The 13,751-nt window shown below is 55.7% G+C and overlaps 1 protein-coding gene across 35 annotated transcripts in view; it reads right to left on the reverse strand.

The window, feature by feature from the left end:
* Positions 1 to 414: 414 nt before the first annotated feature.
* The window catches only part of NRXN2 (neurexin 2), a 120,809-nt gene continuing 107,472 nt past the window's right edge, over positions 415 to 13,751 (reverse strand). For 18 of the 35 annotated variants that reach the window (XM_058438878.1, XM_058438873.1, XM_058438872.1 and 15 more), the window contains one exon: positions 1,130 to 2,322. In XM_058438878.1, the coding sequence (XP_058294861.1) occupies positions 1,436 to 2,322 (887 nt within the window). In that variant the 3' untranslated portion in view covers positions 1,130 to 1,435. Of the gene's footprint in view, positions 2,323 to 13,751 lie in introns of all 35 variants that reach the window. The other 17 variants (XM_032153289.2, XM_032153290.2, XM_032153294.2 and 14 more) reach the window with 3 other exon arrangements.

Raw genomic sequence — 13,751 nt, forward strand, 5'->3', positions numbered from 1 at the left:
GCAGCCACTGAAGGTCTCCAAGCCCAGAAATGGCCTCCTCCCTCCAAGGGCTGCTGAAGGATGAGGCAGCATCTGTCCTGCACTCAGGTCTGTGCCCGGGCACACATGCCCCGAGGTGTGGGTCCAGTAGCCATCGGGGGCAACACAAGGTCTCCAGGGATCTGTCTGCCTTCCTGAGAAGCTAAGGTCTGTGAACCGGCCAGAGACCAGCCATGTTTCCTGCCCGTTCCTCAGCCCAGCAGGGATACAGGACACTGTGAGACAAAGACAAGTTATCCCAGGAACCCAAAGTCACGCTCAGCCCAAAAGTTCGGGAGCAACTTACCAGCTCTTGTGGGCCCCCATGTGGGCCCAGACCCCAGCCCAAAGCCAGGATCTAACAGCACCCACCCCGAAAAAAACTGCACAGGACCGTTGGAATTTGGAAAGTTTTTGTTTTCTTTTTCCCACACATTTCCGGGGTTGGGGTGTTTTCCAAGACTCAGACACATTTGTTAACAAAGAGAGAAAAAAAACTGGGGGAGCAGGGAGCCCGTGGGCAAAGAATTGACCCCAGCAGTCTGTGGACAATGCCTTGCTCTCTCTTCCCTGCTGCCCGCGCCCAGCGGGTGCCACAGGCTGCTGCTCGTGGAATCTAGTGTATTTGTCTGTAATATATATCTGCATTTGCCTTTCCCCTCCCTCCCACCCCCCACCCCTGCTCCTCCAGCAGCTTCCCCATCAATGCACGTCGCCCGGTGGCACACACAGAACAGGCCTTCAGCCAGGCCTGAGCCCCTTCCCTGGGCGGCACCAAGCAGGTGCCTCTCCTGGTGAGGGGAGTTGGGGCACTTGCCCCACCCCACCCCACCCACCCACTGGGCCACTCGGGCCCACCCTCCCGCCCTTTTCCCACCGACTCTGGAAACCCAAAGGGAGGAAAGTAAGGGAGAAACCAGACACACACAAAAAGAAGTAGGGAAGGAGGGTGGGGACAGTGAGACACAGCAAGCCTGGGATGGGGACTGGAGGGCTTGGGAAGAGAAGGAAGGCAGGAGGGACAGAAGGAAGAAGAAAAATTGAGGAAAATTAACAGGACGAGTAGTGGACACTTTACAAAACCCCCAGCCTTCCTTCCCACCCAACCCCACCAAAATAAAACTACCCCCCTTAAAAAAATAAATCAACCCAGGGCTGTGAGCACGTGCCCTGCCTGGCAGGCGCAGAGCTGAGAGGGACAGTCAGCCCCAGGACTGACGAGGCCGCGCGGTGGACGGCAGGAGGAAGGGGGCGAGTACGGGGTTTTTCCTTTTCTTTTTTTTGCGTTTCCTCTTCGTAACAGAAGCCTGAGGCAGCCAGGGAGAGGGTCCCCAGGCCCCTTGCAGGGAGAGGGTGGCACCCTCCTCCCGGGCCCTCCCAGGAGGGACAGCTGGCAGTGGGGCGCAGAGCCGGGGGCTCAGACGTAATACTCCTTGTCTTTGTTCTTCTTGGCCTTGCTGGGCGTCTTGGGGGCAGCCGGGGCCTTCTCTTTCACCACCGCCCCATTGCTCTGGGCCGAGTTACTGATGTAGTTCCGGCTCTGGTCCACCTGGTAGGAGCCCTCGTCACGATTGCGGTACTTGTACATGGCGTAGAGGAGGATGAGGATGCAGAGCGCCGCCGCCGCCACAATGCCCACCACCATGCCCGTGGTGCTGCTGGACTCCCGGATCACCTCCACTGCGCCTGGCGGGCCCCGCTCCCCAGGCCCTGTGGGGTTGGCTGTGGGCAGATGGGGGAAGCCAGGGGCTGAGGTCACGCCGGGGCGCAGGGGAGGGGGCCTCCGCGGCTCAAAAGACGTGGGGGCCCCGGGCCCCAAGGGCGGGTTCTCCAGCAGGGGCTGAAGCGGGTCTCGGTGGTTCATTTTGCCCGCCGGCAGGTTGGGGGCCGGGGCGGAGGGGGCAAACAGCACCCCAGGGGCGCCCGTGGCCCCATCTGTCCTGAGGTTGGGCCGGGGAGCGGGTTTGCGGGGTGACAGGAGGGTGGTGCGGTCCGTGACCAGGGGAAAGGTGGTGTAAAAGTCCTCGTCGTCCGTGGGGGGGAGGCTGGAGTCAAAGACCTCCCCGGAGGCGAAGCCCGAGGCCTCGATGGGCTCCTCGCAGTCGCTGTCGTCCCGCTCGGCCTGGCACGGGCCCCCGGAGGGCGGGCGGCGCGCCGCGGGCGGGGGCAGCGTGTCTTGGGTGGCGCCCACTCCCGTGAGGAAGGGGTAGAAGGTAGGGGGCGGGGGCACGAAGGGGGATCGGGTGGCCACGGGAGGGGGGTCTAAGGAGTCCTCCGTGATAATGGGCAATATTAACTCTCCTCCTAGAACAAGAGAGAGAAGAGAAAAGAGAGAGCGTCAGCGAGGGCCAGGGCGCAGGCGGCCGGCACAGAGAGAGAAACAACAGCCTCACACACCCAAATCGGTTCCAATTGGCTTTGGCGGAGACTAGAGCGGGCCGGGCCCGACCGCCAGCCGGCCGAGCACTGCGCTTTAAGCGGGCAGCGGCTCAGATGCCCTGGGCACCCCACGCACGGGCTCTGTGACTCTCTGGGTTTTGGTCTTTTGATTGTCTTAAGAAATCAAAAGGAACAGAAAGGAAAGGAAATTGAAAAGAAACAGAAAAAAAACTCTACTGGTTTAAGGCTTTAAAAACAGATACAACAGCAGCATTTAAACAAACCTAACAACAATATCTTTTAGGGTTTTTTTTTCTAGATTTTTCTCTTTTTTTGCTTTTTTTTTTTTTTTTTTTTGCTTTTGTTTTTGTTTTTAAAAAAGAAGATAGCATACCACGGAATTCAGGCAACTTACATCAACAAATAGGCCGTGTGATTTTAGCATGAAGAAAAAAATTACAAACAGAGCTGTGTAAGCGGGTTCTCCCGGAAAAAAATAAGAAAAAACAACTTTTCCGTACAACGTTTTCTGTCTATCTGTTCGGTATCTCCCTCCCTCAATCTCCGCTCCCTGCGCATCCTGCCTCCTCCTGAACTCTCTCTCCGCCCTCACTTGTCCCTCTCCCCCTCATTCAACACAAAGCTGAACTCTGCACAGGGCAGGCTGGGGCTGAGGGGCAGTTTCCACCACTTGGTGTCAGCATGTCGGGGAGGGAGGAACGGTGGGCAGGAGGGCTTAGAGAGTAGGGACATGACAGGCAGCCATGTAGGGATTGCTACATGGGTGAGAGGTCTTGGGAGGGGACGGCCACGGGAGGGGGCTTGGAAAGCTAATTGCAGGGTGGCCATGGGAGGGGAGACATCGAAAGTGGGAGGTGAGGTGGCCCATGAGGAAGAGTGGGCAGGGAGGAGTCGGACGTATTGGAGCAGGGTCCTGTCCCACAGAACTGTGGGAGGGGTGGGGAGAAGCCATGTAGAGGCAGGGAGGTAGGGAGGGGCAAGGAAGGAGTGAGGGGAGTGGGCAGGCACACATGGTTCCTGAGCTAAGCCTAACTCCCCAACTTTCTCATTCTTCACCCTCCACCTCTGACCCCCACTGACTTCCCCCCTCCCCCTCCCCAGAACCCCCATGGGCCGCCAGGACCTGGCCAGGGCTTGACTGCCTCTGGCCCTCTTATTATAGTTAAAACAATAACAAAACAACGGAAAGAAGAAGAAAGCAAAAAAAGAAAAGAAAATACATACACAGCCATCTGGGAGGGAAGCACCTGCTAAATAGGGCCCATGGGAATGAGTGGGGAGGGCTTTGTGAGGGGAGAATGGGTCTCCCCATCTCTAGGTCTGATAACTGGAGTCCCTTGGGCAGAAACTGCAATTCCCATCAGCCCCCAAAAGGTGAGAACTGTAACTCCCATCAGTCCTTGGAGGAGTGTAGACCACAATTCCCATCAGCCACTGGGTCAACAACTGTGACTCCCATCAGCCTCCTGGGCCTCCTCTCAAACCAAAATAGTGCAACCTCCTGGTTTGGGGTAGAAGGGAGCTGGGGCTCGGCTCTAGGTGGCTGGTGGGAGGACTTGCTCCTCTTGCAGGGGCACCTCTGAGCCTGACGAGGGTTGGAGGTTTCCTCTCTGGCTCTCTCTTCAGCACAGCCTAAGCCCTGCCCACATCTGAGTGCCTCTCGCTGGTCTCTGCAGGGCGTGGTCTTCATAGATCATGCCCAGAAGCCCCTCAGCCTCTTGGTGGTAAAGCACCCCAGGGCCTCCACTGCCAGGTCCCGCCTGCCCCACTGCAGCCCCACTGCAGCCCCACTGCCACCAGGCCAGCCGCATTTCACCTTCACATCTTGGCGCTCTTCTCCTGCTCCCCACCCACCCACAGCCCTCTGCCTCTGCCCTGAGTTCAAACACTGTTGTCAACCTTCAGATCATAAGCTCCAGCAATGTCGCAGAGCTGTCCTTGGCCACACCAGCCAGCCTGTGGCCAAGACCTTTCCATTGAACTTGAAGCCTTGCTGAGCTCCCCAGGCTGCTCTTCCCACCAGACTCCAATCTCCCCTGGCCAGGGGCTCACCTACACCCTACATTTTGAAACCCCAGGGCTCCTGGCCCTCCAAAGGCTCAGTCACAGTGAAAAACTTTGAGCTAAGAGCAAAGGAGCATGTTTTGTGGAGCTGCGACTATCCGATCCCAGCTTGTTATGGATAAGAATGCTGAAGCCTGGGTGGGCCAGACTTCCCAAGGTCACCAGGTGTAGGTGCCTGGCAAGGTGAGTGAGGCCGGGGAAGGGCTAGATCTCATGAGGAGCCCAAGAAAGCCTAAGTCATCCTCCCAATGCCTCCAGGAATCTGTTGGGGCTGCGTGACTCTTGGCTTGGATGCTAACTTGGATGACAGAACACATGTTCTGTCACTGAGTTCCTGTGTGACTGTGGGCAAGTTTCTTCCAGTCTCTGGGCCTCAGTTTCCTCATCTATAAAAGTGGGGTATTGGGCTCCAGGCCCAGGATGAGGCCGAGGCTTGGCTCTTGTGGGACCTCTAGCCTTTGGATGAACAAGTATGTCTTCCTGTACCCACCTGGGATCCAGACAATGGAAGCCAGCACCCTGGTCTCCAGGTAAGGGGCAAACTCAGCTGTCAGCTCTCAGGAGGGTTGGCAGCCTCATGAGCAGTCGTAACCTGGGCCCAATCATGGCAGGGTTCCCCTCCCTGCATGAACCCTGAGCGCCTCTGGGGTCCTTCCTGCTGGTCCATACCACCAGCCCTCTACCTGACCTTTGCCTTCTATTCAGAACACCTTTCCCTGCTGACATCTCAGAGTCTGGCCAAACACCTCCTCTTCTAGGCAGAGGATGCTCCCTGCCTTGAGTGCCTCTGACACCATATCCCAATTCTGTCCTGGAGGCATGGCTTTGTACTCACTGCCAGGGAAGGGCCAATGGCCGGGGTCCTATCTGTCTCCCTAGCCCCCAGCAGTGGGCCTAGCACAGAATTGGGGCTCGTTATGCTTTTCCAGGGGAAGGGGAACAATATTCCTCAGGCATTTCCTCTGAGCCAGGCCAGGCTAGGTATCTAGGGAAGGGAGTGGGTGTCTCTCTCACAGGCCAGAGCAGCTGAGTTCTAAACACCCCACCCCCTCCACCCTCTTAGGCAGCAGGCACTATAGAGAGCTTAGCCTGGCAGCAGCCTTTCTCTACAAACCAGCTCCCACCCCAGCTCGCCACCTTCCATCTTAGACTGGGCCACCAGCTGCTGCTGGAAACCCCAGCGTCAAGGCTTGGCCTAAGCTGGCTGGCCATAGCTGGGGCCCCAGCAAAGTGCCAGGCCCAGGGCACAGAACCAGACCAGGAGGCCTTTGCTGAGGCCACATCCTGCCCTAGAGGGGCTGACAGGCTGATCAGGGCACAGAGCTTGGCTCTCTACCAACCTGCTGTCCCCCAGCCAGGCTAGGGCATGGGGGGCTTCAGGCCTTGGACCACAAACAAGTCTTATGCAGCCTGAGCCCCCTACAACCATTTGCCCTAGCTAAGCCCTTGGGACACACAGGCTCCTTGGGTCACCCTTCTGCAGACTTCCTCTGCCCCTAGACTCTTCCAAGGCCTGCTCACATTGACCTCTTGCCCCTCCAACCCCAGCTGCTTCCTGGTCTCCATATCTGGGTCCCAGCCCTGTCCCCTGCATCTGCAGCTCCTCTGGGGCTTCCCTGGGCCCTTCTCTGCCCAAGGCTTTGACTGTACCATCTCCTGAGGTGTCCTCCCCTCACCCACACCCTCCCACACTGCCATGACTCCCCCTCGGTGCCCCCTTCTCATGGTAGCCTCTGTCTCCCATGTGGCTTCCTCTCCATTTCCTCCCAGCCAATGTCCCACACCCCACTTCCTCTCCACAAGATAGAAGGCTCTGGAGAACCCATGAGAACGCATGAGGACTTCCTTCCCTGGGCTCACTGAACCCGGCCTAGGCTCTGGGGCAGTCAAGTCACCTAACCTAGGGTGCTGGGCTTTCCCAGATCACACACCAGTTCAGGAAGGATCAGAAGAGGCTGTCCTGGTGAGGAGTTGGCAGGACCTGGAGGAGGGGAGGACCGGGCTCCTCAGAGACTCCTCCCTGCCAAAAGCCCAACCGCTGCCCATGCTGCTGGGCTTTGTGGGTGCAGACTCACAATGACTCACGGTCCAGCTCTACACTAAGGATGCATCCTGGAATGGGATGCTCCTAGGAGCCAGTGGAGTCTGGTAGGACCCCAGGCAGCCTCCCACCTCTCCCCAACTTCAGGCAGCTGCAGCAGTTGGAAAATACTCACAGGTGCACACTTATCACAGACGCCACCCACCCACCCAACACTCCTCTGCATCCTAAGAAAAACTGAATTTCAGTGCATGTGGGCCCCACTTACTAGAGAATGCCATCCCTGACCAGGGGGACCACCAGCCATTCCTGATCTTCCCTTCCTCCCCAACTCTCCTTCCTCTGGGGGCTGCTGGCCCAACAAACTTAGCCCCTTCTGCCCTTAGGGCACAGAAGGCCCCTGACTGGAAATCTACCCAAGAACCCCACTCTCACCCAAGCAAGGTGTGCCCACCCCCAAAAGGGAGTTTAGAATTGAGGTTGAGCATATCCGAGACTAAGCAGTGAGCTGGAGGCCCTGCCCAGGCTGTGAGGGGCAAGAAAGCCACCAGCCTACAGGGCATTTCATGGGGGTTAGAAAAGACAGTTGCAGACGTGACCCTGTGGTGCATGACTTCACAAACAGTACCTTCATGCAATATTGGAAAAACCATTCTCTCTTCTCAGTGGACACGGTCCTGTTCTGGTGCTCAGGACACATGGCTGGGCAAGCAGAGCCCTGGGCAGATGTCAGCCCCTACTCACCTGTGTGAGCAGAGAGCAACCTGTGCCACTGTGTATGGTGCCCTGAAGGACGGTGCCCCTTGCCACCCACAAGCACCAGTACTGCAAGGGCAGAGGCCAGGGTATTTCAAGGTAAGAAAAAAATGGCACATTGTGGCATATGTGCGCGCACACACACACACTGAGGATCCATGTTTCTGTACCCCAAACACATGTGTGCATGTATGTATGTGAACCTAGATGGATCTCCGCATGAGCGTGTGCATGTCAGTGCGTGGACCTCTGGCTCTGGCATGTGCCTGCCGGTCACCGAGCCTGGGTCTAAGTTCCGTGTGCACATGTGCATATGTGAACGTGCTCCAGAACATATGAGTGCACCACAGGCATCCGAGCACCAGCGGTGCACCCCAGGGAATGGGTCCTTCACCGAACTCATTTTCCCCTTCTCCTGGGAAGCAAGACTACATTTCCTGACATCCCTCGTGAGTAGGCCCGGTGTGTGACTGAGTAATGGGCACTGCCCATACCAGTGCCCCAGCAGCCTCCTGGTGCCACCTTCCTGCTCCTTCTCCTGCAGTGACCTTGGAAACCATAAGTTGGAAATGGAGGCACCACAGATGGAAGGAGTGTGGATTCCTAAAGCACCCTTTGCAGCAGAGCCACCTGCTGATCAGGCACAGCCAGGTAGGGTGCACCTGAGTGAGAAACTTCTCTTGAATTAACTACGGAGATCCGGGGCTTATCTGTTACAGAAACAAATGTTACTTTAACTAATACAGACACTGGCACCAGAAATGGATGTCACGATAACACAAACCTGAGAAGGCACTCGTGACAATCCAAGGCGTGGAGGCTGGGAAGATAAAACCCACGTAATGCAGTGGCAAAGCATGTGGTGCACACCGTTGCTCATGAGGACCTGGAGGGTAGGCACTGCCTGTGGAGTCTGGGCACTGAGGGAAAGGGCTGGGAAAGGCCAGTGACCATGAGGCTTCTACTTTCTGCTTTTAGTAACATAGTACAAGGAGGAGACCAAGGAGGCAAGGAGTACGAGGAGGCAAGAATTGGCTCGTTTGCAAGCAGAGGTGAAAAGAATACAGACAGCCCAGAAATCTGCATCCCACAAGAGTCAGAAGAGGCCACTGGTTCCAAACAGTAAGAGAGAAAAGTGAAAAAGGCATTGAGGACAATGGCGCAGTAAAACTTCTCACCCGAATAAGAGCACTCAGCCTTGCTCAAGGATCAGATTTAGGGGTTGCCCCCCCGCCCCCGCAACCTCCCACCTATTGTTTCAAATGTCCTCAAGACAATCACCACTGTATTAAGAGAAAGAGGCGTGGGGGCAGAGCAACAAGGAAATAAGTGAGGCTTGAGAACTGTGTCTAGGTGTGGTTACTTTGAACTTTAAACCACCCTTGGGCCCCAAATCTGCATGAGCAGGGGTGGGCTACCATGCTACAGCACCCCCAAGGAGGACATTGTTCCCAACACCCACTTCAGACATGGCCATGGAGGAGGAGGACTGGGAGGAACTTCCCAGAGGGGACAGCCAGGGACCCCAGACAAAGGAGAGGGGAGTCTCCCCCAGACAGCAGAGTCTCTCCCGGGGTTTAATGAAGAAATTTCCCCCACTGCAGGGGCAGAGAGCCTGGCCTGCCTGCCTGCTGGATTTCCTCAGCGCCAGCAGCACACATTGGCCTGTGTGAATCTAGGCTGCTGTATGTCTTCCATTTTTCCCTTTTTTGCATGGGAGGTTGTATTACGGTTGTCGTCTCTGCCCCACACCACAGTATGCTGGGTGTGTGCTGGGTGTGTGTTGGGCTGTGGGAGCAGTGAGATAAATTATCCATTTAGTTCCCGGGTATCCAGATCACATACGGGTCCCCATTCCAGAGGAGCCAGGTCTTGACCGGATGCGGTGGGCTACCATCTCCCAGACATCATGAGCTTTGAGATGAATGCCCTAACTGGTTGGGACTTTGGGTGGTCTCCCTTGCGGAGGAGTAGGTGTGTCCTGGAGGTGAGAAAGAGTGAAACGGATTCTTGATGACCACAGGCAAGCCGGTGACAAATAATTCACTAATTGGGTCCCAGACCTGTTTCTGCTTCCTCCTGAGGGCACAGCAAGGCCATACCTCACAGCCTTCCTTAAAGCTAGGCTGGGCCCCATGACTGAGCTCCAGGCAACGGAATGTGGGCAGGAGCCTGCGTGCCTCTCCCATGGCTGGCCCATAAAATCTTCCACTTCACAACTCCATGCCAGGTCCCCTTCCACCACAACTCAGGAAGTCACCTGTTGAAGATGGTGCAGCCACAAGATGGAGAGGGACCAAGCCTTGAGTCATCACTTGGAGAAGAGTGGCCCACCAATCAGGAACACTTGTTTATAACTTACATGAATGAGAAATACATTTCTATGTGTTAAACCAATAGATGTTGTCTATTATAGCAACTAGTGCTACCTTGAGACCCTCTTGGAATCTGAACACACTGTGGTTCTACGGGTCTGGGCAAATGTGTCTGTGACTCTGTGGAGTTAAGCCTGCATGTGCCTCTGAGGGTCTCATTCATGTGTGCATGAGGGCAATGCTTCAGGAGGGATGCTTGCATGGAGTAAGTGCAGGAGGCTGCTTCTGTGGGTCTGAGCATACGTGGGCTTGGGTGAATCTGAATACGCATGTGTGTATGTGTGTGCTCTTATGGGTCTAAACAACTGTGTGTACTTACCTGAGTGGGAGCACACAGGCATACAGGCATGCCTTGTACTGTGTCTGAACATGTGTGCATGCCCTACAAGTCTGAGGATATGTGTGTGCCCTTCTGTGTGCCACTGCATGGGTACCTTGCAGCACAGAAGTGCACCTGCACCTGTGTGGGCTAATGTAGGCCCGAGAGTGTGTGTGTGTGTGTGTGTGTGTGCATGTGTGTGTGTATGTGTACACCTCTGTACAGGTCTAAGCACATGAACTTGCACATCTATGCGTATGTGTGTACATATGTATTCTTCTGTGAGTGTGAACCAGCATGTATGTTTCAGCAGGTGTGTGTACACTGCTGTGGCACTCAGCACATGAGTGTGCATGGAAGTATGAGCTTCTGTAGGGGTGGGCTTGGTGGGAGAGGTGCAGGTCTGTGAAGTTGAACAAATTGTGTGTGTATGTAGACCCCTGGGGTTGAGCACACAGCCTGCCTCTGAGAATGCGCACATCTGAACCCTTGTGAGTCTTACCCAGGTGCACCTTTGTGTACATGTGGGCATGCCTCTGGGGGTTGGACACACATGTTGGTGCATGAGTACACCCCTCTGCAGATATGTATGTGTGCATTGTGGTGAGTATACTTATACACACATGTACCTCTGTGAGCCTGGTCATAGATGTGCATTTCTGTGAGTATATGTGGGCACACATGTGCACTGTGGTGGGTGTAAGCACACTGCTTACTTGCCTGATCTGAACATGCATACAGGTCTCTGTGGTTCTGAAACACATGTGAGCATCTGCATGTCTGAACATGGGTGTAGGATTCTGTGGTCTGAGCACCTGTGTGTGTTACACAGATGGATCTGTACACATATGCGTGCCTCTGAGCTGAGCACAGATGTATAATCTGTGAGTCCGAGGGCGTGTCACAAGGTATATGTCTGACTGGGCCTAAGCACATATGCACACACACTCAGGTCTGAACACAGATGTGTGTGTCCTGTCCTGAGTGTCTGCAATATGCAAGTCTGTCTCTGGGTCTGAGCATGTGTGTGTGATTCTGAACATTCAGCATGGGCGTCAGTAGATATGAGTGTGTGAGTGTGCCTCAGTGGGTTTGAACATGCATGTACACATAGCTCAGAACACAGTCAAGTGCCTTGGTAAGTGTGAGACACACAATATGTGTGCCTTGGTGCAACTGAACACACATGCAAGTGTGAACCTCTAGGAGCTGAGTAGGTGCACACGTATGCATCTGAGTGCCTCTGCGGCTATTTCTGGAGCTCTAAGCACACACATGCAAGAGTTGGTAGCTCTGAGTGCATGCGTGTGCTTTCATTAGGCTGTGCCTGTGTGCATGAGTTTGTGCTTCTGTGAGTCTCAACAGGTGTGTATCTGTGTTTATGGACTTCAGGGGGGTATAAGCACACACATGTCCCTTGGAGTCTAAGCATGTGTGTGCCTCTGTTGGTCTAGGTACAAATAGTGTGTGCTCTTCTAGGTTTGAACGTGTGTGTGGGGGGGAAGTGGGCCCACGTGAGCTTGCTGGTGGGTCTGTAAATGTATGTATGTGCAGGGCTGTATGTGTGCATGCCTCTGGTCACACATGTGCATACAGACCCTGCCTCTGTGGGTCTGAGCCTGTGTGTGCTCTTCTCTTCCCACATGTCTCAGGTTGTGCAAAGTCAGATCCCCTCAGGGGCCAGGCCCAGGACACAATATGTGGGTTGGGCCAGCTGAGACAACTACAAGTGGGTACATTACTGATGGTGCATGCCCCGCTAAAGGCACTCCCATTCAAAAGCCAACCTCAGCTAAAATAACAGTGTAGATGATGGTCTCACTAAACAAGGGAGAAAGTATGGGCCAGGGTCTGTGGAGGACCCCAGGTTAGGGAAAAGGGTGAAAAGGTGAGCAGGAATGATCCCAGACCCAGGGATGAGGATCTGCAAGGTGGGAGAGGTAAAACACCATGGGGTCTCCAGCCAGGCCGCCCCCATCTCTGACACTGGAGCCAAGGGAGTCCTGGCCGTCTGCTGGAGAAAAGCCTCCTTGCATTCGGGCCTGGGAGAGACTCTGGCTAGAGAGGCTCTGGCCAGCATGGCATGGTCTATACGAGACTGGGAGACCCTGGAGTCATATTGGTCCTTGCCTGGCCTCCCATTGAGATGATGAAGATCCATCATTAAACCTTTCATAGTGGTGCAAATGTGGACGTGTAAGCATGTGTGATGCAGGCCTGGGGGAGAGGCTGTGGCTTCTGGCAGTTTCCTCTGGGGGTTCCAGAGTGCATTCTGCACTCCCTCCTGGCCTTATTTTTAAAGCTGGGTGCTGGAATGGCTACCAGCCCCTCCCTATCCCAGGCTTCTAGACCTCCTCCACCCTTCATCCTCTACTTGGCCCTTTTCCCAAGAGGGTGGCTCAGTGGTCAGTGACCTCACAGATCCCTGACTGGGAACCAGCTGACCCGCCTGCTTCAGCTCCTCCTCACCCTCTGCCCTAATGCAGCCTAAAAGAGCTCAGACCACCAATGCACCCATTCAGCATCAGACCCAGGCCCCTGACCAGACTCCAAGACAGGACTGGGATGCTAGAACTTCTCTGGGCAGAGTATGGCCCAGGTGGGATCCAGTGTGCACTGCATGTCCCTACATGGTGACCATCTGGCCCCAGATACCCCTCTGCAGGGCGCAGGGAAAGCAGAGACTCCTCCTGTTACCCAGGAATTCCTGTCCCAGAGTGTGTGAACATGGGCACCTGTATGCAAACACATGCGGTGGTGCCACTCAGTGCCCTTTCCTCAGGACCCTCAAAGACCATTGTCTCCAGAGCCCCATCCCAGAGCTTTCATGGGGCCACTCATCACAGCCACTTCCAGCAGGCCTGGGCTAGCAGTGCTGTGCTGGCCACAGGAGCCACCAATAAGTGCCTAGAGCTCAGAGCAGTAAAGCAGGGCAGGGGGTGCTGTGTGTTGAAGTCACCAGATGCCCAGAGCCCCCCAAAGCAATGGAGGCATTGGAGTGTACATCCTTGAGCCAAGATCGCCCCGGGGGAAGAAGTGACAGCACTCAGCAGAGGGGCCTCCTACAGAGGAAGGCATCTGTCCCAGAAAGCACAAGCCCTGGGCTATGGAAAGGAAGGCCTTTCTGGCCCAGCAGCTGGCAGCTCCCCTGAAGGTCCCTGGGCCCAGGCCCATGGGAATGACCCCTCTCAGCTCTAGCCTACTTGGGGGACATGGAGGGCAACTGGGCTTCAGCCTCTGGGTCTGGGGGCCTGTGCCCCAGAAACCCCTCTGGCCTTGGTTTTTGAAGCTGAGCCTCTGCCCCAAGGCTCCACAGGCCATGCTATGGTCCTGCTCTATCCACACTCCTTCCAAGGTCGTGGCCCACCCTCAGCCTGAATGTCTTTTCTGGAGCTGGGGGCCCCCAGGCCAGATTCACAGGATGTATCCAGGGCTCACTGCCCACCTCCTGACCACATAATCTCCCCCAACCCCGCAAGCACCTGCCCCAACCTCCAGCCTTCTGGTACCAACAACCCAGGTGCCACCCATTGCAAGGTAATGGGGAGAAGTCTCCAGCAGCCCAAGCGAGAAACGTGGGTGGCCCTCCACTCCCACAGACTCATCTGGCAGCCACCAAGGCCCACACTCCTCCACTGGGAAATCTGGCCACATCCAGTCCTTTCTCTGTTCCCTCTGCCAGCCTCAAGTATCCCACCCTCCCCCAGCTGCTCTTGGCCACCCCCAACCTGCTCAAATGAGCAGCCTTGGCACTCACTGCACCACTCCACATCCCACA

Source organism: Hylobates moloch, unplaced genomic scaffold (genome assembly GCF_009828535.3).
Source record: "Hylobates moloch isolate HMO894 unplaced genomic scaffold, HMol_V3 SCAFFOLD_5, whole genome shotgun sequence".
Classification (NCBI taxonomy): domain Eukaryota; kingdom Metazoa; phylum Chordata; class Mammalia; order Primates; family Hylobatidae; genus Hylobates; species Hylobates moloch.